Source organism: Fusarium musae, chromosome 5 (genome assembly GCF_019915245.1).
Source record: "Fusarium musae strain F31 chromosome 5, whole genome shotgun sequence".
NCBI lineage: Eukaryota > Fungi > Ascomycota > Sordariomycetes > Hypocreales > Nectriaceae > Fusarium > Fusarium musae.
The window spans coordinates 2,482,732-2,507,332 of record NC_058391.1 but is presented as its reverse complement, the minus strand read 5'-3'; the positions used below and the strand labels follow the sequence as shown (position 1 = coordinate 2,507,332).

Sequence of the window (24,601 nt, the reverse complement as noted above, 5' to 3'; positions counted from 1 at the left end):
CCTATGTGACAGTTGAGTTTATACTCACGATGAAAAGGTCAGATACAGTAAGAACGATGAAGGTGAGGAAGGGTGAGGGTGAAGAGATGGAAGAGATAAATTAAGAGCGAAGAGTTTATCTTGGAGAAGAAAATTCAACAATGCGAAGGGTGCGTGTGTGAATGATTCATTCACCTTGTGAGGCTGCTGCTGCTTAATGATACTGGCACTGCCCAGCAACTGTCAGTGCATGCGATAGCAAGACAGCCTCCCATTTTGGCCCACTAGTTACCTAGATATCCATGTCAAACAACACCAGAATAGAGTAAATCATTGGTACCTACCTACCTGATATTCACGGAGTTGAGACAGACTCCAAACCCTTTGTGAACCAGCTCGATTGATATCGAAGGCGTTTCTGTAGTTCAAGTCAAAGTGAGCCTTTAGGCAGAGTGATTGGAACAGCAAACAAAAGTGAAGCTACCTACATTTTAGGTATCCACCTAGGTATACAAGTACATATCTTTGACTTGAAAGTGGTTCGCTCTGTGGCTGGCCGCCTTGCAGCAAATTGCAGGCAGGGGGCCATCTGCTGTTGGCCGTTTGTGAGCCGGGCAGCCCTCAAAAGACGGCCTCATGCAGACGGCCAACCACAGCATACTCGCTCGTCAAGTTTATTAGGCCGTAAGAGATAGATTATAACCGGGAGGCCTTAGAAGTTCATGTATACCTACCTAAGTAGTTATGTGCAAGGGATAGGCTATACTGGAAAAGTGCATATTCTTCTAAACAATCACATCGTTCTATCATCTCTTTCCAAGTCAGGAGTAACTTGCAACAGGATCGCCCAAGACATCCAAGCGAGGTCTAACCCCTAATCCCGGCTCCTCTGGTGCATGAACCCTCCCATTCCTAACCTCAAGGTTCCCATCTGCCGTCTTCAAAGTAACATGTCTCTACACTCCAATATACACCTAAGATTCCTCTCCGGAATAGTTTGCCCAAGATGAATGATTGCCGCAAAAGCGATATCCGACCCGGTGGTCTCCTGACAACTCATGGTGTAGCCTGCCGCTAGAGCAATGTCCCTATGTCGTCGACTTTTGGTCAAACTGCCGTTCTTCGAAATTTTGATCCCGAAGCCTTCGGCCGCGTCATCTACTACCATCTGGATTATCGAGGCGTCTGTGGTGGCAAGCTCATCGAAGTGAATAGGCACGTTTCTTCTTCGACGAAGAGAGACGATCTCGCGCCATGTGGCACAGGGGGCTTCTAGAACAAAGTCCAAGCCAGGCGGGAGGAGCCTTAACATCCGAAGGGCGTTTTCAACGGTCATGCCATCGTTGGCATCTACCAGGAAGAACTCACCGGGCTGCATATCAGCGAGAGAGGCAGTTATTCGCCGAGCATCTTCACCAGGATCTCCGCCGATCTTGACGGAGTGTCCGATGTATCCCCGTGCTCGATGCTCTGCAACACGCTTTCACATATCCTCGGGTTTGTCCATGTAGATTGACGAGATGATAGATAGACCAACATCAGTGCGGCCACCAAGCAATTCGCAAACAGGCATTCCCACTGACTTGCCGAAGATGTTCCAGCAGGCAATATCGATAGGAGTTTTGGCGTGCTCGTGACTGATCAGAGTAGAGTCCATAGCCTCATTGATGCGATCAACTCGACTTGGGTCCAAGCCGATCAACCAGGTAGCGATCTCGGCAACGCCTGCTCTCACACCAAGAGCATGAGAGGCGATGTAATTTGACACGAAGGGGGTGCTCTCTCCCCATCCTTCGATACCGGTATTGGTAGTAATTCGGACAATGGTTGTATCAAAACTCCTATACTCTCGGCCACCTGACAGATAGTAAACGCCCTCAGAGTAAGGCAGTTCGACTTTGAAGACGTCTATCTTTGCTATCTGGAGTTCAGACATCTTGTTGGATAAAGAGTGGAGAGAACTTTGTAGAACTATTGGAAGAGGGCATGTGAAGGATAATTGAATGGAGAAGCTAGAGCATGGTGTCACACTTCTTATACACGCTGACCTTACCCATGCAACTCTGAAAAATGAGCCTACTTCAGATTCTCCTATGCCCCAAGCATGAAGCTTCGACGCCACGAATCCAGAGAATGCCGATCTAACAACGGCTTCCCCTCATTTCGATAGGAATATTCTTCAAATTTTCCTTTTTTGGCCCGTGAGTTTACGGAGTTCTAAAGGAGATATATCCGAATACCAAACACGGGAACAGGAGATTTACTGGTATAGGTATTCTTCGGTTCCTAAAGTGTGGTATCTGCGGGTTTCTATGCCGAGATAATGCAAGGTTGGGCGATGGTGTAGGCCAGCTGTCCCAGGGGTTGAGATTCAGTTCAACAGTAACAGTAGAAATTGACGAATTATGTAGCTAGATCAAGTTTATCACTTTCGCTACTCGTTCCAAGTTCAAGCATTCAGAGAGCTTGGACATGCTCAGATTTATTGTTTCTACTGAATCGACTCTTCCAAATAAACATTCATCACATTCGGGAATGGCAACCGAGTTTCGAGCATGTGGCATATATCCAAGTCATCTCTAGGGCCTCTTTTGATGCAAAATCTTCTTATAATATCAATTTTAGTGTAAATTCTAATCAACAATTTACTCGCTTCAGGATAAGATACCCTTTTGGACACTTAGCCAACCTCGAGATAGTTGCAATCTTTCTTGAGATGTGGATACCCTATGGCTGAGGAACCCGACACCACCCAAGATCAAACACTCCTCCACATCTTGGTTACCAAAACAAGAAAAGATTTGAGGAGCATAATTCAACTACAGCGAGGTATCAATGTACTCATCTACTCATGATAACATACCAAGATTGATTATAAATGAGGGAGGCTACCCCGCGTGGATCTGTCAGCAACACGATGTCTCATCACGACAACCGCAGTATAAGAACAATAGTCTCCCGCTCTGAGATCAGGGTACGACAGCGATAGGCATTCATCTCTAATACACTATCTTGCTCAGAACTACTCTCTTCATCTCCAGAAATGTCTCAGCCAACTCAACGCCAAGCCTGGCGTCGAACAGACGATTATGCAAAGGGCGCCCCCAAGGTGAAACTCGTCACAGAAGATCTTCCTCTACCTCTTCATCCAACCGCCGTTCTCATAAAAGTGCACGCAGCTGCTCTCAACTATCGCGATGCCAACATAGCCAATGGCGGTAACCCCTGGCCTGTTACTCCCAATGGTATTCCTGGAAATGATGCCGCCGGTGAGATCGTTTCAGTCGGGAATAGAGTCTCGCTCGTCAAAGTGGGCGATCGTGTTGCTCCGATCACGGACTCAAAATTTGTGAATGCTCGCTCGACGGGAAGATCTTGGCTCGCGGCCAATGAGGATGGAATCTTGGCCACTTACATTGCCTTTGATGAGAAGTTGGTGACGAAATTACCTGAGCATCTTGATTGGACTCAGGCTTCGATCATCCCCTGTGCTGGAACGACCGCTTGGTCTGCCCTTAAAGGCGCTACAATCGGGCAAACAGTGTTGATCCAAGGCAAGTCCCTTCCCAGAATTTTATTTACAGGGTACCTAATAATTTACGAATCTCAGGCACTGGAGGCGTTTCCACTTTTGCTCTCAAGCTGGCTCGCGCTTCTGGTCTTCGAGTCATCCTTACTTCCTCAAGTGACGAGAAGTTGGAACAAATCAAGAAGCAGTTCGGAAAACCAGAGATCCAAGCCGTCAACTACAAGGCTCACCCAGAATGGCACAAGGAAGTCCTTCGTCTAACAAACGGTGTCGGCGTTGATCTCGTCGTTGAGAACGGTGGCAGCAGTTCTCTCGTTCGCTCCATGGAGTGCACTCGACGTGGAGGCATTGTGAGCCAAGTTGGTTATCTGGGCGGCCCTAAACCTGAAAATTTGGAGGAGTTTGTTTCCACTATCATTGATCGACGACTGAACGTTCGTGGTATCAACGCAGGATCTAAGGATGATCAGGATGAGCTTATAGCTGCCATCTCTGCGACACAGATAACTTTTGAGGATATCCTCGACTCAACTTGGTCTTTCGACAAGGCAGATAAGGCAATCGAGTATGTTTGGCAAGGCAAACAGGTTGGAAAGGTCGTCATCAAACTTGGTGATTAGACAATGGTTAACTGTAGTTCATTTTAAACAAATGCTTACTAAGCATTGTCGTGGAGTTGACAAAGACTAGGTAAGTAGTTAGGTAAGTAGTTAGTCATAGCAAGAGGAAGAGACATCATTCGAGTTTCGGTAATCAGGTATATATGGCACGTCACTTCTATGGACATGATGAGCACTCCAAATCAATTTATACTGAGACAGTTCGACAGTCTGTGAGTTGATCAAAAAGGACAAATACAAAACGCCAACTTACCCCTTTCTATATTTCACACTTTACTTACCGTTCCAAACCAAGAACCACTCAGCACTTGTCAAACCAACCGGTTCCAAGTCTAGCCATCCTCTTCTTCTTGGCCGCAATGAGAAACAATGCACCCAATAGCATAGATGTCCCAGCAAACGCCTGCGCTCCCTTGAAGCCATGCTCTGCATCAATAATAGCACCTGCAGCAGGTGGTCCCGCAAGGGAAGCAAAGCTGGCAATCGTGAAGGCCATTCCCATCCTAACACCAATCTTGTTCAAGTCCTCAGTCAGCAAAGAGATACCAGTGGGAAAGAGACTCTGGATCGCTGCGGCGAGAATACCATAGAAGACGGACCATACATACAGACCTGGCTTGTCGGCAACCCCCATCCAGCAAAATAGTATCACTCCAGCAAAGAACGAGTGAGGTGCGAAGACATTGATGGCGCCGACGTGATCAGCTGTCCAATTTGCGAGCAGTCGCCCAAAAACGCCAACGCCGTTCAGAATCATCAAAAGATTCAGAGACTGTTTGAAGGTGAAGGCCGGGTCGATAGCTGTGCGGGAGAAGGCTGCCATAAAATAGTAAGCCAGGTATACCCCCAGGCAAGTAAAAAATGAGGCAGTGACGTACAACACGTACTCAATATCCTTAAAGGCAGAAAAGTCTACCAGGGGCGCAGATCGACGCGGCCGAAGTCGAGGCTTGACAAGAACCAGAGCGATAAGTAGAAGGGAAAGCTGCACGAAACCCACAATGCGCAGAGTCCAGCCGAAACCTACCTTTTGAAGAAGAGCTCGAGCCAGGAGGGGAAACAAAACACCTCCCGTTGCACTTCCACATGCTGCGACTCCCATGGCTAAAGCTCGTTTTCTAGCAAAGAATGTCGATAGTACTGCCAGCACCGGGCAGAACAGACAGCTATGCCCCAGACCAACGAGAACACCTTGAACACCAAAGTAGTGCCAATAGTCAGTACAGACCGAAGTAACCATGATACCTGTGACCTGAAAGACAATACCACACGCAAACACCCAGCGGAAATATCCAGCGTCGACAAGACGTCCTGTCAAGGTACCGACGAAGAATAGGAGGAAAACACTGATGGACCCGATCCACGAGATTTTGCTTGCTTGTAGGCCCAGATGCTCAGCATAATAGGCCTGGAAAATGCCAAAAGAATTGACCCAGCCCCAGGTGTTCACATATACCAAGTGTGTCGACAGAACGACACACCACGCTCTCCATCCACCATCAGGGGGTGGTGCCGGAGCCAGGGGGCCATCTGAAGAGGCTAGGCTAATCGCCTCCTCAAACAGACTCTGCCCAAATTCGGATTCTGGTTGATTGATAGGGTCAGACTGGCCCTCTGCGTTCCCAGTAAAGGGATTATACGCTTGCCCAACAGCACTTAGCGACTGGAGATGAAATCCTTGATCCATATTAGCTTTGGAAGAACGATCAACGATGCTCAGGGGGTCGACGGAACACTGGGTGAAGATGGGGATGAGAGTAGTGACTGGGCAATCCGCAAGGTTATATACTCATTAACCAGTATTCACTATTGTTCCTCTTGTGTCTTTCAGAGGATTGTTCGTCAGGCCATCCACAAGTTCACCGCTTAGGCATAGAACAATTATACTCCAACAGCACCTTTAAAGTCCAACTTACTGAACAAAGCTATTGTCACACAGACACCCAGCAGCTCCAGATTGCAACAAGATATGAAAGAACAATACTCCTCTGAACATCGCCATCTACGCACGCTATCCTGGTTCGCATCTTGAACTCAATACATTGAGAGATCATACCTACAATACTCGATACCCAAATATTCAGCGTTTTTACGCAACAAACCCTGCCTGCCCTGTCCTGCCTCACGGATATTTACTTCCGAGCCCAGTGCAAATGCATTCCGTCCGCGAGCTCGACTCCAAAAAGATGCCCTTTCAATCGGCTTTATGTGTTCGAATGTAGTCTCTGAAACAACTGGTGCGTCCATGTCCCACTTGGTTTAGTCCTTCTTGTCCACTTTCCAACTTTACATGAGGATCTGTCAATGGTGTTAGCACTCCGTCAATAAACACAAATCTACTAGCAGACTTACACAGTCACTGTCCTGTTTTCCTTGTGGAATACCCATATCTTCAAATGTTGCAGGTCCCTGTTTGCCTGCTCCCTTTGGTGGCATCGTTGCAGCGCTGGGAGCAGGGCTCGGCCTGTTATCGGGCCGCTGGAACTGTGATGGGGGTGCACTTCCAGTTCTTGGAGGACCAGATGGGCCCCCTTGAGGCCCTCCTTGGGGTCCGCCATAAGGTCCCGGAGACGGCCTGCCGCCCGGGCCAACACCCCCAGACACCATTGGTGGCTGAGCACTTGACGTCCGTGGGGGTCGGTTCGCCTGAGGTGGTAATTGTTGCTGCTGTTGCTGCTGATTCTGGGGAAGAGAGCTCCCACGCTCGGGGCGCCCACTAGCTCCAGGTACGCGCGAGAAGCGTTCATAGTTTTGGGACTGAGGATTTTGCAAGCCCGGCGAGTATTGGCCACCAGTAGGTGTCTTTTGTATTCCACCGTACGGTGCTCCGTTGTCTTCTGGGTAGGGAGAAGGACGCCCTCCAGGTCCTTGTTGGCCTTCCCATCCAGTGGATGCAGCTCTGTTGCGAGGGTCGGGTCGGCCAGGACCTCCTGGGCCTCCAGGGTGAAGATTACCCATCGACTGGGATTGCGGCATAGGACGAGGACCACCTGATTGTGGCTTGATGCCAAAAGCACTTGATGGGCGATCTGAAGGGGGTCCTGAAGGAGGTCCCATGCGTCCGCCTTGGTTGAAACGAGGAGAGGTAGGACCTTGGGTATCGTCCTCTGGGTAAGGTGCGGTGGACTTGGAACGAACTGTTAGGGGTGGTGGCCGGTCATCTTCGGGGTAGGGAGCTGCCGATTGGGGTCGCATTGGGCCTTGGTTGGCATCCAACCTAACATTGAAGGCAGGAGGTCTGTCTGTTGCCGCAGGGAGTACAAAAGAAGCCCGCGAGGGATCTGGGAAGTTAACGTGCTCCGAGACGATGGTCGGCCGTATTCCGAGAGAAGGATTGGACTGCGGATCCTGTGGCTTGGGGTAACCTGGTCCGTCTAGTGAAGGTGAAGCAGGGGCACTCCCTTCACTGAGAGTAGGCATTTGCTGTGGCTGCTTGAAGCGATCAGGACGCTTGCCTCGCTGGGATCCGTGTTGCGACTTGATGCGGGTCAGTGTGGTAGTTTCGTGGTCAGATTTGGACAGAGTGTTATTCTCGTCCAGAGAATCGAGTCGGCCAAGAGCGTCTTGATTGCCGTGATCGGCGGCCAGCTGGTACCACTTTCTAGCTTCTGACAAGCTCTTCTCAACATGGATTCCTATTTCGTTGTAGTAACCCAAGGCAAATTCTCCTGTCGGTAGCTTAGCGGCAGCAGCCTCTTGAGCATACTTGTACGCGAGCGACTCGTTCTTCTTGAAAACACCCTCGTAGCCAAAGAGGAACCATCGACTCACACCGAGGGCTGCCTCGGGGAGACCTTGCTTAGCTGCTAGACCGTAGTAGTGAAGGGAGAACGACGGGTTGAAGTCACATCCGAACTGGCAGAGTTCGTATGCTTGTCCCATCTTGAGTTGGGCCTTAGCAAACCCAAGATAAGCCGACTTCTCGATATACATCTTGGTCGTCAATGGGTTGTTAGGCAATAAGCCCTCAGGGATTGTGATGTCCGGTAAGTCGCGTCCTATGAGCATACCGTAAACATAAGCACCCTGAGGGGCGTCTTCGTCGGAGCTGTCGGCAGCGGCCTGTATCCGCTCCAGGCCAGTCGAGTAATCTTTTGTCTCGCCATGTTGGCCTAAAAGGCTCATCATGCCCATTCGGTACAATGAGGCTGAGTCCTTAAGGGAAAGGCCGCGATAGTAATGCTCCTTCGCCTTGGACATGTCATTCGACTGCTCATACAACATGCCCATGCGATACTCGGATCGTCCATGACCGAGTTCTGCGGCGCGCTTGTAGCCGATATAAGCCTCGCGCTTGTCAACACGGTTACCAAATTTGCCAAACTCGAGCCATTTTGAGCGCATGTAGAGTGCTTCAGGGTGTTCTTGCTGCGACAAGTAGGTAATAATGTTGATTGCATCGACTCGGAGTTCGTGTTCTATGCGGGGCGTTGCAGGTCGGGCCTTTTCGCCATACTCGCGTATCATGGACTCTTGGGAAATGTCGGCCCAAGTAAGGACGTCGCGCGCCCATGTAATTTGCATCGAAACATTCTGTGAGTGAAGAACATGCTTGCGCGCGTTCCAGAGAATCTCTTCCTTTTCCTCATCAGTTGGGGGGATGTTATCGCCCTTGACCTTGGGAAAAGGCGAAAATGAGGGGGCGTCGAAGCTCATGTTGCTGAGACTCTCGGAGATCTTATCGGAGGACTGGTATGCTCGGATGTCGTCGCTCGAGGCCTGTGTTGCCGGCTGGGGCCTGGGCGGGTCGGCTCCCCGAGGGTTGGTGTAAGTAGAGAGCGACGGTTCACGAGAGTGACGAGGACCTGGGCCTGAATCGGTTTGTGATCGTGGTTCAACGGAAGTAGCCTCGAGCTCCATGCGCTGGAGGTCCTCTTGCATATTTTGAGGGACCTGAGGGGTTACCCTAGATACAACAACAACAAAGAATCGTCAGCATGCCCCACCTTTTCACCGTTACAACCGCATCCGGTGCCGGTAAGCTTTATTTATACAGGATCAGGCAAGGGAAAGGAGCATGGGGATTTGGGAAATGGAAACTGGAGACCGTGCCGGAAATGGGATTAAGGGGGAAGAGCCAAGAGACATACCTTTGGGGGGAGGGAGCAACGACTTCTGGCATATAATAATCATCGAAGCCGCCGGGGACAAATGTCGCGCCTAACTGTGGGGGAGCCATCTCGGTTCGCTGGCCGTCTATCGCGAAAAGGACGTAAGATGTCAGCAAGAGGGTCGGGGGGGATAAGACGAATAAAGAAGGGGGCCCTTGTTCTCGTTCACAGGGAACGAATGTAAGAGCTGACGGGGCGCGGTCACCGATGACTGCAGAAGCGGCGGCGTAACCCCTCTTTGCTTCAAGCCAGCAAACAGCAGGCTGTTTATACTGCGCGTGCGTCAGGCTCTGGCTTGGTCAGTCTGCTGGGTTGAGTGCTTGCTTGCTTGATCGGCTGATCACTGGTAGTATCCAATTCAAGGTTTCCAGAGCTAATTTGCGGTAGGGAGCTGGTTCAAATAATCCGGGTTCGAGAATCAAGTAGAATGCGATACCCTGAAGCGAAGCCCAACGATGGAGGGGATCCAAAAGTAACGATAATGCAGCGGGGATGCTGTAAAGAGGACCGGCCCAATCCTCTTCAGGGGCTGGGGATCAAGCGCAAGGGTCCTGTTACAGGGAATATCCAGCGCCAAATCGTTCGTGGGGCCGACTGAGGCTGAAGATGGATTTCGGTTCTTGTGGATGAGCGAAGGATACAACTGCCGTGTAATTTGAGATGACAAGGAGAGATTCTAAGTTTGATCTTGCGTAATTCAGATGGCCGCGCTTGGATATTGTGTTGAGAATTGCAATATCCATTGACACAGGACATGTTTTTTCGAAGGGAGACAGACTCTCGCTGCCTATCCAATGCTCAGGCATAATTGCACCCTGACACACTGCTTGTCTGAGACCCATAGTGGCTTGGCGGCCATTGAGTGCCAGGCAGTGCACTGGGCGGCAGCCGTAAATAGCAAGCCAGTCTCGAGTGATCAGCGCTGGAGCTCTCAGGCACGGAACGTTGGCTTGCGTAGGTGACATGTCGTACAGCGAGCGGGTGGGTATCTCAAAGTGGTATCTCAGCCGGTGTCCAAGTCGCATATAAGCGTTTTTTGAGTTCTCGGGGTTTATAAGCAAGGGTCCAAAGTCAAGTATTCAAAGTTGACCATCATCAGTCATCAAGCAAGCAAGCACATCAAACAGGCAGATGGGGTATTATCGCCATAACGCTTCGGCGCCGCTCCCTGCATATCAGCTCTTACGAGGGAAGTGCCGTGGAGTGGACGAGAAAGGAGAGGATGACGGGAGCATAATGATTTCTTACATGATAGGTTGCCAGCAGCGGCTGAGTTGTTAGCTTTCTTGCCAAGCTGTGCATATTGCTGATAGCTGGCCATCGCGGTCGGAAGCACGAATGACGAAACAAGCTGCGGCTGAGTGGAATATGAAATCGAGGAAAAAGGAAAGAATATAGAAAGTATCAAGGTCGACTAGACCGCGGCGAGCAGAGGGCCTGATGCCTTTGTTATGTATTCGCTCGTCTGGTGTTTCTAGATCTGTGACACCACTATCACTAGGTAGGTAGCCAGCATATGCAACCCTGGGGCTGTGGGCGGACTTGCGACTTCCAAAGAAAATGGCGGGCGCGGGCGTGGGAGCTGTTCGAAGAGCGGGGCACACCCAAATAAATAGATGGACCAAGGATGCGAGACAGCGACAAGTGCGTGGGGAAAAGCGAGCTGGAGGCTGGTACAGTACGTCGTGTTGTATACAATGCGATGCGATGCGCGGCGATGAATTTGATGCTGGAAATAATATTGGCAGCCCGTAGCTGTGCTGTACTGTTCTAGGCCAAAAGATTCGAGTGCCGATACTATCTTAATGGATGAGATGTGATGCAATGTGCTTCTGGGTCACAGCAGGGATCTTGCTCCAGTTCCCGTTCCTTCGACGGAGCTTCTCGTTTCGAGTTGTAAGCCAGGAAATTAAGCAACCGTTATTGACCGAACAGATCAACGCGAGAATTGGCGAATGGGGGGATATTCAGTTTAGAGATTTGGTGGTTATACTGGAGCAGAAACGAAACTTGCACAGAGGAAAAGAGTATGATGGATGGTAGGATTGGATATGAAAGGAGGTTGACGGAAGAAATAATATGTACTGTACTGTACACGTTCAAGATCTTCGACGTCAGATGCCTCTTACAACAATCTGGGTGTTACACTCTCAGGTACTGTACTGCATCTCTTGCCCTCCATGGGATGCGAGGGAGCTTACACCGGAACTTAAGACGGGTGCCACGAAACGGCAACTCCCTGCCCTATCAAGTCCGACGGCATCACATAGACGGCACCTTATCCTTCCTTGGCTGAACATCGCGCATCTTGAGTGTATCAAACAAGTGCACAAACGCCACCAGGCAGATACAGCGCCGGTCATAAACGCGGGACCTTGCAGTTGAAGCTGATTAGTCTAGGCATCCATACCTAGTGGTTTCAACCTTGGCATGCTCGCCTGCTTCTCGAATTTGAGGCGGAGGATAGCCACAGGCAGACTCGGTGAGGGGCAGTTCAATAGCTTCGAGCGGCTGATTTCCGTGGATGCCTTGCCTTGCCTTAGCTTTCTTCTTGGACAATTCAACATCTTCTAAGCGGTTTTGGTCGGGTTCTTCATTTCTGACCACGCACTCTCTCCGAGTCTCTCGAATGTTTCCAAACACGCCGATTTGACGACGTTCCTTGTATCCAATGGCTGTACATATATACATGTTTATATGATACGTTTACTCAGCCACAGCCACAGTTGCTATTTTGAGATCATCTTTATATGGAATACTTAATCTTGGTAGCTTGGGACTATAAGAACGAGATAAAGTGGGTTTTTCGTTTTGACTTGATGACCTTTGACGATCAATATTTGATTGAGCCAATGTCGTAGTCATACATCGGAGGTATGCAAAATCTCCACGAGCACAAGCACAAATGGATTGAATACCACTCCACCGAGAGCCACACGAGGCTCTTCTGGTGATGCAAGCGATAACAAATTATGAATCAATGTAATACGCGTTTTCGACCGTTACTGCACCATGGGCGAACCACGCTTCCGAGTTCGCATGTTGATAAGGCACGTCTGAGAAGACGGTATCATCAGCAACGGTGAAATAGCCATGCTACAAGTATTTACTGAACTCTGATCCGCCACGTCAATATTAAGCCAAAAATGGCGACAAGTGTAGGCCATTAACAAACATGACCTTCAAAGTAGGCACAGAACCCAAGGTTTCTGTAGAGATAAAAAAAAACGACCATGTTGACACTTTTTGAAGTTCATCAGCTTCCTGTTCATACCCTACTGGCCTACCTACCTAGTTGCGATCCATGACGGGTGATGCCGGTGGAACGGAATATCTTTCACCCGTTGATCCCTGCCACAAAGCGAGCTCGCAGCAACCACAGGCATGAGCCGTGGCCTCGCGTCACTGGATGCAGCCTGGTGAAGCTTCGAATTGGATCCAACCTAATATCATCAACACTACCAACCACAAACAGCACCACGACTTTGATCGCTGCTCTCACAGGGCCACCATATATATCCAACTTGCCGAACATCAGCTGCCGCACATTAAATCGTTGACACTTCCGTTGCCCACCATGGCCGAACGCAATCTTGCCCAGATTATCTCCCAGCTCAAGCACTCCCCCTCTATGAGCTATACCGATGCCAACGCCCTGCTCTCAAAGGCTAAACTCGCCCTTCTCAAGCTCAACGCCCTTACACCCGCTCCCTCAACCCCGACGCATCTTCTGCCTCTCGCCCGCGAGACCTACGAACAGGGTGCCTTATTTGCCATCCGCGCCCGCAACCCCGAAGCTTTCACCCGCTACGTCCAGCAACTTCAGCCCTTTTACGAACTTCCCGCTGCTGTTCTCCCCCCCAATTTGGCCGAGCGCAACAAGGTCACCGGTCTGAGCTTGCTTCTGCTTTTGACGCAGGGTCGATATGCTGAGTTCCACACTGAGCTCGAGAGCTTGGAGAACCGAGAGGGTGGTGGCGGTGACGTCGAGAGCGACCGATACCTTGGCTACCCTATTCGTCTGGAGAGATGGCTGATGGAAGGATCCTATGACCGGGTATGGAAGGCCATGAAGAGTAGCGAGGTGCCCTGCGATGAGTATAGCGTATTCTCAGAAGTAAGTTTGCATGTTCATTACAATTTCCGCCCCAGTAGCCAATACTTACTCGGCTTTAGATCCTCAAGAACCAGATTCGCTCCGAGATTGCTTCCAGCAGCGAGCGCGCATACCCCAGCCTTCCTATCAGCTCCACAAAGTCCCTTCTCTTCTTGGACTCAGAGGGCGATGTTATCTCTTTCGCTCACCATCGAGGCTGGATCGTCCGTGATGGTAACATCTACTTCCCTGATACTGCTGAAGGCGAGGATGGCGACCAGAACAAGGAGATGAGCCAGATGGTGATAGAAAACGCCCTTGGCTACGCACGTGAGCTTGAGACGATCGTGTAATGGAGTTCTCAGGTCAGAATTCTCGGCGAGAAAGCAACGCGAAGACAAACATAGACTAGTAGAGGGGACCAATGGTTACTGTACTATTAATTCAATTGATGGGCTCGCCTACCATGGTAGGCGAGTCCCAAAACATACGTCAAACATTTGGTCTTTAGACGTGATTCCTTAATCTTGTGCTTCTCGCATATAATCAGGCTAAGTTGAAACTACAAAGACATGACTCCCTTGCCATCTTCTACCAGCCAGTCGTCCAAGTCCAACCTTTTTAAAGCCCTAGACTTTCCACCTCGTCTACCTGGCTCCTTTTTGTGCATCGTTGACTCGAAACTCCCAATTCCGACTATGCGCTCCCGTTATTAAATCTTATTCAACCATGCTCTGCCCAGTCTAGGCGAACAACTTCAAACCGCTTCCATGCTTGCCAATCTCACATACTTCACACACTCTACAGACAGTGCCCTTGTATTTGGTGTGATACTTGGAGCCATCGAAGGCACACTCCTCATATGCAGTACCGCTGTAGATAGGAGTATGGCTGGCTGCGCACACGTCGAACTCGGCGAACTGGTCGAACTCAATTTCAATAGCATCGTTGGGATTGCGCTCGCACTGAGCCTTGGTCTTCTTGGCCTGTAACATTTTGGTCAGTAACCGCAGCAAGCATCGGCAGTTCGATTTCACTTACGTTTTCTACAATCTTGGTAGCACCGCCATTGGCGATGATGCGGTTAGCGAAGCTCAAAGCAGAGTTGTAGTTCTTGTTGCGAATAGCCAGCTGCATAGCACTGAGCAGAGCGAGCTGTCTGTGAGGAACCTCGATCTTAGGGATAGTGAAGTACGCTGACAGTTCCAAGCTCCTCTGAAGCTTCTCAGCGTCCTTAGCCACGACATCAGGAGCACCCAATTGCCTCCTGGAAAGCTCAATGCTCATTGCGACAGCATACTCACTGGCCGAGGTAATAAGCTTCTTCGCCTCAGCAACCTCGTCCTCACTTGACACGGCATTGACAAGGATGGAGTGAAGGATACCCTTGAAAATGCTGATACCAGCCTCGAGCTTGTTGGCCTTCATCGAGTCATAGCCCGCTTGCAGGTCGTTGGAAGCAAGGTGCTCGAGATCTCTGGGGATAATCGGCAGGACCTTACGGGGATCTGTCTCATCGAGAGTTCTGCGGACATAGTTGATCAGAGGCGGCAGGCCCTCAGAAGCGGGAAGGAAAGTCTTGGATGCTGAGTAGACTTCCAGAAATCGAGACTTGAGAGGGGCAAAGTCGACAGCCCCGACCTGTCGGTTGAGGAGTTGCATAGCAGTCTCGAAAGATCCGCCAGCGACGTGATCAACGGCCAGTGGTGAGTTTCGTGCCCACATATCTGCCTCGCTGCTGGCAGCACCGCCAGCGTCGACGCTCTCAACATTGACAAAGTCGCTATCAGCCTCAGGAATGTCATCGTCTCCCATATCCCAGCCAGCAGCATCTTCATCATCATCATCAATCAATGCGCCGTTACGCTTGGCAACCGAGTCATCTTCCATAGCATCCTCGAAACCTGTATTGGCGGTAGCAGGCTCATCCTCCAGGGAAAGGCCTTCAACCTGGCCGAGCAGGGCCTTCTCGAAAAAGGACTGCGAGGTAGCCTTGGTAGGCCAAGAAGACTCGAAAGTGGGCACAACAGGCTCACGGACAGACAAGGGCTCTCCAAGGGTTGGCAAGGTGAGGTCCTCTTCAGTCAAGCCGGTGGCCTCCAGGATGGACTGACATTCCTCCTCCAGACCATGAGACTTAGCAGTCATGTAGGCAAGAGGGTCTGAAATTTCGTTAGTTAAGCGATCATTGTAAACCGACTTGGTTTGAAACTTACAAAGATCAATCTCCTTGAACATTTGGATACGGTCCTCAACCTCTCCAAGGTAAAGTGCGTTCTGGAAGCGCGAGGTAAAATCACCGCGGTGCTCGGCAATCTTGGCCATACGAGCAAGCCTAGATTGGTTACCAGTAGCGAGATATAAGAAGGAGAGCTTATCGAATTGCTTGAGCTTCTGATAACACATCTCGACAACCTTATGGTTACCGTGCGCCAATGCTTCTGTACTCAAACGGGTCCAAAACTTGGGCTTGTCGAGTTCCTTAGCCATCTCAACAGCAACATCTAGGTTGCCGCATTCGATAGCTAGGTCAAATCGAGTGGTAGGGTCCTGGACGAACTGGAGGGCAATTTCAGGGTAACCCTTCTTTTGAAGATATGAGATAATCGATTGGCCAACAAGACTGGAGTTTCGGATGATGTGAAGCATTTCCTCGTAGTTGCGTTTGACAAGGGCCAACTTGAATCGGTATTCCGTGGGATCAACCTGAAGAATACGAGGCTTGGCGGCTCTATCGAGGCAGTAGACGTTACGGCCCTTGACCTTGACCAGGTACACAGTCTGGTCAAGGGTTCGGACGATACCGTTATCACCATTGAGCAGAGTATACTTTACATGGTTAAGGGTGGAGTAGAGCAGAACGCCAGCATCATCCCAGGTGGCACTCTTGATACGAATGGTCTCATGAAGAGTACTGACCTGCTCGAGGGTCTTGGACACAATTGTGACGTTGTGCTTGCTCAGAAGAGCAGCGTAGAGACCATCGTTGGACCAAACAACATACTTGACACCATTGACAGCGAGCTCAGCAGTGCTCTTCTTCTGCTGGATGTCATAGAGGTGGACGGAAGTAGGAGCAATGATTAAAAGGTTGCCTGTGCCTCCAAAGTAGATATCGGTCGTTCCAGTGGGGGGTTTGAAGGATCGAGTAGTGTTGTTGGAAAGATCCTTGATATCAATGGTCTGGTTGGCGGTATTGAGAACGGCAAATCGATTACGGGCAACGAAAATGGCAGAGCTTCCAGGACCACGTTTGGACTCAGCAGGCTCGATAGCGCCAGAGCCATCCTTGGGAAGGTTAACCAGCTCATAAGATCCGCCGTCAGCAGGTGAGGTGACGAGAATAGATCGTTCTGCGGGGTTGAAGGACAATGTCCGGGGGGCTACCCAAGCGCTGCCAAGCTTCTTGAGCGACAGGAGCGTAGGGCTCTCGATGTTCCTCTGGAAGTCATAAGACTTGACGTGCTTCTCCTTGGTGACGTAGAAGAGTAGGTTCTGGTGAACGGCTGAGGCAGGACGCTCTCGCTCCAACTTGAATACCATCACACCATTATCGTGACCAGCAGCAAACAAGTTAATCTCAGGATGCGCCGCAATGACCCAGAAGCGATCATTTTCTCTCTTAAAAGACTGAACAGCGGTTCGCTTATTCAGGTCCCATACACGGATGGTCTTATCCTCTCCAGCAGATAGGATCAAGTCCTGATGAGGGTGAAACAGACATCCGGACGCATTCTGAAAGTGTCCTCGGCACGTATCGACTTCCCAAGCCTTGGTCTCGCTCATGCGCCACAACTTCACTAAGCGATCATCGCCAGCGCTAACAATGAGGGGCATGGTGGGATGGAAAGCGACCCAGTTGACGCCACGGTCGTGACCTTCGAGAACGAACTTGACGACAGCATCAGTGTTTCCAAACATATCGGTCTGGTTCTGATTGGCACGTGCCATTTGATCTTCGAAGGACATCGAGGTAGGGGCGGAGTGCTTCTTTCGGAGACCGGAAATGTCCCAAACACGAACGGACTGATCGAGCGACGCAGAGACAACGAGGTCTTCCTTGGGGTGGAATTGTGCGCACATGGCATAGTGGTTGTGGCCAGTCATGGTGCAAACTAGGGATAAGTCAGCATTATCGGCTATTAGACCAAGACAACAATCTTGACCTACTCAAGGAGCGGTTCTGCCAGTTCCATATCCGGATGGTCTGGTCATCGGATGCTGACAGAATCCAGGGAAGCTCGTGATGGAAGAAGACGGTTCGGACGTAGTCGAGATGGCCGTTAAGGGTGAAGAGGCATCGTCGAGTCTGGTAAGACCAGACTTTGATCTTATAGTCGTCACCGCCAGAGACGAAAAGCGGCTGTGTCTTGTGAAAGTCGACACCACGGACAGGACCATCGTGCTCCTCGAACCGGTCAATTAGAGTTCCCATTCGGTAATCCCAGAGCTGAATGGTAGAAGAGTGTAGTGACACCAGGATCCATGGTCTGGACACAACTTGTCAGCTATAAAGCTTGCGATGCGGTTCAGCGACGTCGGACAACGAACCTCTTAGGGTGAAAGGCAATGCCTTTAGCTCGCGAGGACTTAGACTCGAACTGTGAAAAGCAGAGTGTCAGTAATCACAAGCAAGAAAAGCACAGGAATTGCATCGCAATCTACCTTGGTCAACATTCCCGGGGAGGACTGCATATTGGCGGGGAGGTGAAGCCGCAGCTTCGAGCATTAAGGGGTGGAACAATTCAAGGCGCCCAGAAGCTGGTGGTAGAAAGCAGCTGTTCCGCTTGCGGGTAGCTGGATCGCGAGATTTGGGTGCGAGCTGACCAGCACAGCGCGGGCTTGTCGAAGTATACGTGAGGTCAGAGTGAAAGGGAGACGTAAGTTAGTTGAGTTGAATGCTGGCCAACGAAGCGAACTCCTAAGGTAGGCTTAGGCTTGGGCAATTGAACACGATGCTCAATTGTGGGCTATCACACCGGGGGAGTGCAGGTGTAAAGCCACAGTAATGGAACGCAACATTGTTCCCCCGAATGGAGGGGCTACAGAAAGAACAGGTGTAAGAGGGTGAGAAAACTGGGGACATGCTCCCTGAATGTGGCTGAAGATTGAAGATGCAGGGGGCATCCTTTCTGCCACGTAAGGAAAGACGGTCGAGGGATAAGCTCCTGTCTTTTTGTCTGTCGGTATCAGCTTGGGTACTAAGCCCAATTCAGCCAGCTAGCTCCTGGGTCTCAGTGACGCCGTTCGACTCCTAGGAAGCTACCTACCTACCTAAGCATTCTTTGTCTTTGACTTACAACGGAGTTGATGCCTGGTGATTGAGAGTCTGCCACACGTAGAAAACATCTTGAGCGTGCTTGGGTTCGTCGAAGACGCCCAAGACCAGAATTACGCCACTATTGCGTGCCTAATTCCACGCCCTCGCTATCTTGTCCAAGCTTTCTTCGGAGAGCTGTCCTTTGCCCCTCCATCACGAGGCTCCAGCTCCTCAATATCCAATACTTGCTTTATGCAGCGCTTTGCGTAGACCGCAAATATGCCTCGCCTTTCTCAATGCCTGGCTATGGCTCTGGTGGCCGCTACAGCTTCTTTGGCTTCCCCATCAGTCAACGTGGGAATGAACGCAGCGTTTCCTCGTGCTCCATATCTGCTTGAACTTCTGTAAGCTTATACTATTTCTGGTAAGCTACCTATGATATTGCTTCTGACCTTTAATAGAGAAACTGCCGCTGGGGAGAATTCAACAGCATACTTCCCTCTACTTGACAAGATTGCTGGTGGTCACTTTCAATCAACCAATTCAGATGCAGAGCTCTACGACCGTTTCCTCGAGGTCCTTCAGCAAGACGGGCACATCACTAAACCAGAAGCCCTCTCAACTTACAAGCTTGCTCTTTCACTACGTGTTGCCGCACCACGAATAGAAGCACATTACCAATACTACACTACAGCTGTCGATTCAGTATCCAAAGGAGACACCAACGACGATTGCTCGACATGGGCACTGATCGATAACAAGAAATACTGCTCAGAAACTCTCGGTAAAGCCGTGGAAGGTGATTTTTCCGCAAGGTAAGCTGTTTCGTTTGCTTTGGACACCACGACTCTAACCCCGTGAATAGGCAAGTCAATCTGTTGCCATTTGATCGAGTTCTGGGGTTTGGAAAAGATGCCATTCTCTACGCGGACCCAACATCTGCCTCTTTCGGCCCTTTCCACATTGCGCTCTCCAAAGCTGCCAAGCAGGGAGATGTGTCATATAGACTGCGATATCGCCGAAGCGCAGGGGCTCATAACACGCCTTTGTCTGTGAGCGGTTATGGTGTGAAGCTGGACCTAAAGAGAACTGACTACATCGTTATTGATGATCGTGAAGCCAGCCAGGAAGGTAAACAGAAACCTGCCACAGCCGACGTTGATCTTGACACAGATGAAGAGGTTGCTGATTTAAAGCCTCTCTCAACCTCTGAACTGGCATCTTTAGGCCTGAAGACTGCTTCGTTCATTCTAAATAGTGAAAATCCTCTCGATGCTTTAGTCAAATCGACCCAGGATTTCCCCAAATTCTCAGCATCGATCGCCACTCATGAAGTCGCAAAGGAGTTTGCTGCGGAGCAGGAGAAAAATGTTGCTGCCGGAATTCCCAGTGGCATCAACTTTCTCTGGATGAACGGTGTCCAACTCATTGAGCGTCAAATTGAGCCATTTACGCTCATTGAAATGATTCGCCGTGAGCGCAAGTTGATCGATGGGGTCCGTGATCTTGGTTTCAATGGCCAACAGGCTAATTCACTTCTTGGGCATTCTGAAGTTGCTAGTTCGAAGGCTGAGGATGAACCGCCCAGATTCGACTGGACAGATCGATTGGAGGAGGGCAAAGCACTCTTGTGGTTGAACGACCTCGAGAAGGACGCTCGATACCAGAAGCTCCCAAGCGATTTGACAGCAGTATGTAAGAAGATTACCTCTTGATACCATACCACTAACGACCTCACAGCTCCTTCAGCGTACATATCCTGGACAACTTCCGCAGGTGGCTCTTAACCTCTTCCACATTGTGGCACCAGTTGACTTCACCAATATTGAGGATGGGCGAGCATTTGGTCAACTAGCCCAGTTCATGCAACGCGGTGTCACCTTGAGGTTCGGCATACTTCCTTTGGTCACTACACCTGCTTCTGCTGCTCAGGCCAAGGTCGTTTATCATTTGATGGAAACATATGGATTCGAGTCCCTCATTACGTATCTCCAAGAGAGTGAAGAGGGGCCAGAGGGTGCGGCCAACAAGAAGGCTTTCACCAGGGCTATTGATGGACGAGAAACACTACCAGGAGCGAACAAAATGACATTGGCCGAGATTCTCGAAGCCGATACTTATAAGCAGAGGGTCGAAGCAAGCAAGGCTTGGGCCAACCGACTCAATGCTGACACTACCGTGCGTCCTGTCTTTGTGAATGGTTTGGCTATTCCACGTGAGAAATCGTGGGTTCAAGCCATGGGCCAGCGATTAACTGAGGATCAACAAGCAATCCAAAAGGCTGTGTACTTTGGGCAAATTGAAGAGGGAACGCCTGTTTCAGACCTCTTCCTCCGTGACGCTATTTCCAAGCGCAACACATACATATTTCCTGACGATGAGAAGGCCCTTCGCGTTGTTGATATCAACAAGCTTCATAAGGACTTTGTGGGATTGTTTGGCAACATTGCTGTCCTTCCCTCAGACTCGAAGGCCCCCAAAGAAAGCTGGGCTGTGCTCACAGCCGTCGCCGACCTTGCAACCGATGACGGACAAGACCTTCTTCTGGCTGCCCTTGAATTCAAGCGAAAGAACCCTGGCGTCCGACTTGACCTTGTTCATAACCCTCCGTCATCCGCAGAGGCTCATGTCATCAATGGCGCCTTTAAGCTTAACGAAGGCAAGCTTGCTGAGATGAAGAACAAGGATGATCTGAAAGCCATCCTTGAGGCGTCTTGGACAGCTGAAGATGATGGCCTTGGCACTGCGCTTGCCGACTTCCTCTCTGCTTCAAACATACTTCCTGGTACAAAGGGACTACTCCTCAACGGCCGAGTCGTCGGTCCCCTGCCGTCCGATGTGTCTTTCAATGAGGACGATTTGCAGCAGCTATTGGAATTTGAGCGACGGAACAGGATTCTTCCTGTTTATGCTGCGATCAAGGACCTTGGCTTTGAAGATAAGCTTTCGGATCCCATTGCAGCCGCCAAGCTCACCTCGATCACGGCACTCTCTACTATTTCTGATCTCCCTCAAGGCATCTTCGAGTCGGCCCCGTCCATTCGAAGCTCCATGTATAACACTTGGAACTCAACTCATAGCGCTATTGAAGTCGGCAACCCCGAAACTGCAAGTGTTCATATCGCTGGTCTCCTGAATCCTACCAGTGAACAAGGTCAGAGATGGGCACCCATTCTCAAGGTCTTGTCTGAGCTCGATGGAGTATATCTGAAGCTTTTTATGAACCCGAAGGAAGTAGTCGCAGAACTTCCCATTACACGATTCTTCCGTTACGTACTTGACTCAAAGCCTTCTTTTGATCAGGCTGGCCATGTTCACAGCCCTAAGGCGACTTTCAAAGGCCTTCCCTCTGAGGCTCTGTTAACAGCAGGCATGGATGTGCCTCCGGCTTGGCTAGTGGCTGCTAAAGAGTCTGTACAGGATTTGGACAACATCAAGTTGAGCTCTGTCAAAGCCGACATCGATGTGATATATGAGCTAGAGAATATTTTGATTGAAGGCCACTCCAGAGATGGCAAGCGAGGTGCACCAAGAGGTGCACAATTGAGCCTAGCCACGGAAAAAGAACCCCTCATCACAGATACCATAGTCATGGCCAATCTAGGCTACTTCCAGTTTAAGGCTAATCCTGGTTTCTACAATATTCAACTCAAGCAAGGCCGAACGTCGAAAATCTTCACCATCGAGAGTGTTGGTGCTCACGGATATGCTCCAGTTCCCGGAGACGAAGGCACGGAAATCGCTCTCATGGACTTCAAGGGCACGACCCTATATCCTCGTCTCAATCGCAAGCCAGGAATGGAAGAAGTCGATGTATTGGAATCTCCAGACAGTGAAGACAGCGGGATTGTTGCTAAGGGCCTCAAATTTGCTGAAAGTCTTCTCGGAGGGGCCAAGACGCCCAAAGAGGTTTCGGCCGAAGAACATGCTGAAATCAACATCTTTAGTGTTGCCAGTGGTCACTTATACGAGCGCATGCTCAACATCATGATGGTATCGGTTATGCGCAACACCAAGCACACCGTCAAGTTCTGGTTCATTGAGCAGTTCTTGTCTCCCTCGTTCAAGGAATTCATTCCTCATATGGCTGCGGAGTATGGATTCAAGTACGAGATGGTTACTTACAAGTGGCCTCACTGGCTCCGCCAACAAAAAGAGAAACAGCGCGAGATTTGGGGGTACAAGATCCTTTTCCTTGATGTATTGTTTCCGCTTTCCCTGGACAAGGTCATCTTTGTCGATGCTGATCAAATCGTGCGCACTGATATGATTGACCTTGTGAACCATGACCTAGAGGGTGCTCCCTACGGTTTCACACCCATGTGCGACTCGCGCACTGAAATGGAAGGCTTCAGATTCTGGAAACAGGGCTACTGGGCGAACTATCTTCGTGGGCTGCCGTACCATATCTCAGCCCTCTACGTTGTTGACCTTAACCGGTTCCGCCAGCTGGCAGCAGGAGACCGCCTTCGACAGCAGTACCACGCACTCTCAGCTGACCCTAACAGCTTGTCCAACCTGGACCAGGACCTACCAAACAACATGCAATTCACCATCCCAATCCACAGTCTTCCTCAAGAGTGGCTCTGGTGTGAGACGTGGTGCAGTGACGAGAGTCTGGCTCAGGCGCGTACTATTGACTTGTGTAACAACCCACAGACAAAGGAGCCCAAACTTGATCGTGCCAGGAGGCAGGTCCCAGAATGGACCCTCTACGATGAGGAGATTGCGGCGCTGGATCGTCGACGCAAGGTTGTTGGGAATAGCAGTGAGAAGAACTCGAAGAGCAGGACGATGGAGGAGGCAGTGCATACAAAGGATGAGCTTTGAGGAAGTCTTAGCTTATGCCCAATTTGGCTTGAGCAATTTAGAACTGCACATATATCGATAGATCTAATCTATTTACAATCTTCCAGAGTCATTCGATTGTTCCACTCAAGCCTTAAATCAAAGGTTCTGTGACAGCTAGACAGCCCTAAAGAGGTATCACCAGATTCACCACTAACAGTCTTTAGCACGATTGATAAATCCTCCTTTTTTAATGGTCGCATCTTCAGACCGAAATTTCATGTTGCAGTGTCTTTAATCTTGCCAATGCAGCCACAATCCATGCGGAAGCCTTATCGGCAGCGAAGCCACCTACGTCAGCCCACCATCTGTCTTTTGTGATGGTTGTACCCTTAAGTCAGAAGATTGCACATAACATGCCACTGATGACATGTTGCCTTTCCCTCATTCCCAAAGGGTACAAGTTTGCCAGTCCAGTTAAGTACTTTGGGAAATTACGGCGAAGTGGTGTTGGCATTCTAGTGTAGGCTGGTGTAAATCTCTGATAATGTCCACTACATGCAAAAACCAAAAGGGCTATATGGGCTTGAGCTTCAAGTGATGCTAGGAATCACATGTATTCCAGATCCCTTTAGATTGCTCCTCATTAACCTTCACCACTAAGCAGGGGGTTGGGTGTTGGATTATTACCTTGAGTTACCCTTTTTACTAGCCTCCCCCTTACTTGGGCAGTGTGGCCGAGCTGTACATGGACGAGTCATCACATCAAAGCTGAGTATCCAAATTACTAATCATATCTGTTCCTTAATTTGGACCATACTTCGCCGCGCTATTGCTGTAGTACGAATATGTACGCAAAAGTCCCCCCTAAATACAACTAACACCACTGTACAAAGCCACATGTCCCTTACATGCTCCTGACAATGCTTGCCCTGCCGTGCTAAACATGGAACCGTACTAGCATTCGAATAAATCCGGCCCTCACTCTATGTTGAGTAGAAGCATGAAGACCAAAGCCGGGCCACCGGGCCCATGGACGTTGTCGATAAGTGTAGAATCTGTATCAGGGGCCAAGGCCAGGAAGATCTGTCCAAGTCGTATTCCATGCCTTCCCATTCCTTAACGCCTCGTGTATGTTGTTGTAGGTATATCGTGTCTATTGCCAATTCCAAAATCCCGGAGCCTCGTACACCACGGAGAAGTTATTTCTCTCCCAAA

At 50.0% G+C, this 24,601-nt stretch overlaps 7 protein-coding genes across 7 annotated transcripts; 3 read left to right on the top strand and 4 right to left on the bottom strand.

Moving 5' to 3' along the window:
• Window positions 1–919: 919 nt before the first annotated feature.
• On the bottom strand, window positions 920–1,915 carry J7337_007175 (uncharacterized protein; the record flags this gene model as incomplete). The annotated part of the gene is made up of 2 exons (XM_044824830.1): window positions 920–1,449; window positions 1,513–1,915. 2 exons carry the CDS (start codon window positions 1,913–1,915, stop codon window positions 920–922), a joined length of 933 nt encoding a protein of 310 aa, XP_044680487.1.
• Window positions 1,916–3,022: 1,107 nt separating this feature from the next.
• J7337_007174 (uncharacterized protein) lies at window positions 3,023–4,128 on the top strand (the record flags this gene model as incomplete). Its single annotated transcript, XM_044824829.1, has 2 exons — window positions 3,023–3,537; window positions 3,564–4,128. The coding sequence occupies 2 exons, from the start codon at window positions 3,023–3,025 to the stop codon at window positions 4,126–4,128; spliced, it is 1,080 nt and encodes a 359-aa protein (XP_044680486.1).
• Window positions 4,129–4,429: 301 nt separating this feature from the next.
• Window positions 4,430–5,815, bottom strand: J7337_007173 (uncharacterized protein; the record flags this gene model as incomplete). Its single annotated transcript, XM_044824828.1, has 1 exon — window positions 4,430–5,815. The coding sequence occupies one exon, from the start codon at window positions 5,813–5,815 to the stop codon at window positions 4,430–4,432; it is 1,386 nt and encodes a 461-aa protein (XP_044680485.1).
• A 599-nt stretch (window positions 5,816–6,414) lies between these two features.
• Window positions 6,415–9,009, bottom strand: J7337_007172 (uncharacterized protein; the record flags this gene model as incomplete). The annotated part of the gene is made up of 2 exons (XM_044824827.1): window positions 6,415–6,426; window positions 6,481–9,009. The coding sequence occupies 2 exons, from the start codon at window positions 9,007–9,009 to the stop codon at window positions 6,415–6,417; spliced, it is 2,541 nt and encodes an 846-aa protein (XP_044680484.1).
• Window positions 9,010–12,816: 3,807 nt separating this feature from the next.
• J7337_007171 (uncharacterized protein) lies at window positions 12,817–13,688 on the top strand (the record flags this gene model as incomplete). Its single annotated transcript, XM_044824826.1, has 2 exons — window positions 12,817–13,356; window positions 13,416–13,688. 2 exons carry the CDS (start codon window positions 12,817–12,819, stop codon window positions 13,686–13,688), a joined length of 813 nt encoding a protein of 270 aa, XP_044680483.1.
• A 390-nt stretch (window positions 13,689–14,078) lies between these two features.
• On the bottom strand, window positions 14,079–18,030 carry J7337_007170 (uncharacterized protein; the record flags this gene model as incomplete). The annotated part of the gene is made up of 6 exons (XM_044824825.1): window positions 14,079–14,321; window positions 14,377–15,497; window positions 15,552–17,450; window positions 17,506–17,825; window positions 17,887–17,936; window positions 18,001–18,030. 6 exons carry the CDS (start codon window positions 18,028–18,030, stop codon window positions 14,079–14,081), a joined length of 3,663 nt encoding a protein of 1,220 aa, XP_044680482.1.
• An 844-nt stretch (window positions 18,031–18,874) lies between these two features.
• On the top strand, window positions 18,875–23,425 carry J7337_007169 (uncharacterized protein; the record flags this gene model as incomplete). The annotated part of the gene is made up of 4 exons (XM_044824824.1): window positions 18,875–18,999; window positions 19,057–19,410; window positions 19,461–20,286; window positions 20,336–23,425. 4 exons carry the CDS (start codon window positions 18,875–18,877, stop codon window positions 23,423–23,425), a joined length of 4,395 nt encoding a protein of 1,464 aa, XP_044680481.1.
• Between the last annotated feature and the right edge of the window lie 1,176 nt (window positions 23,426–24,601).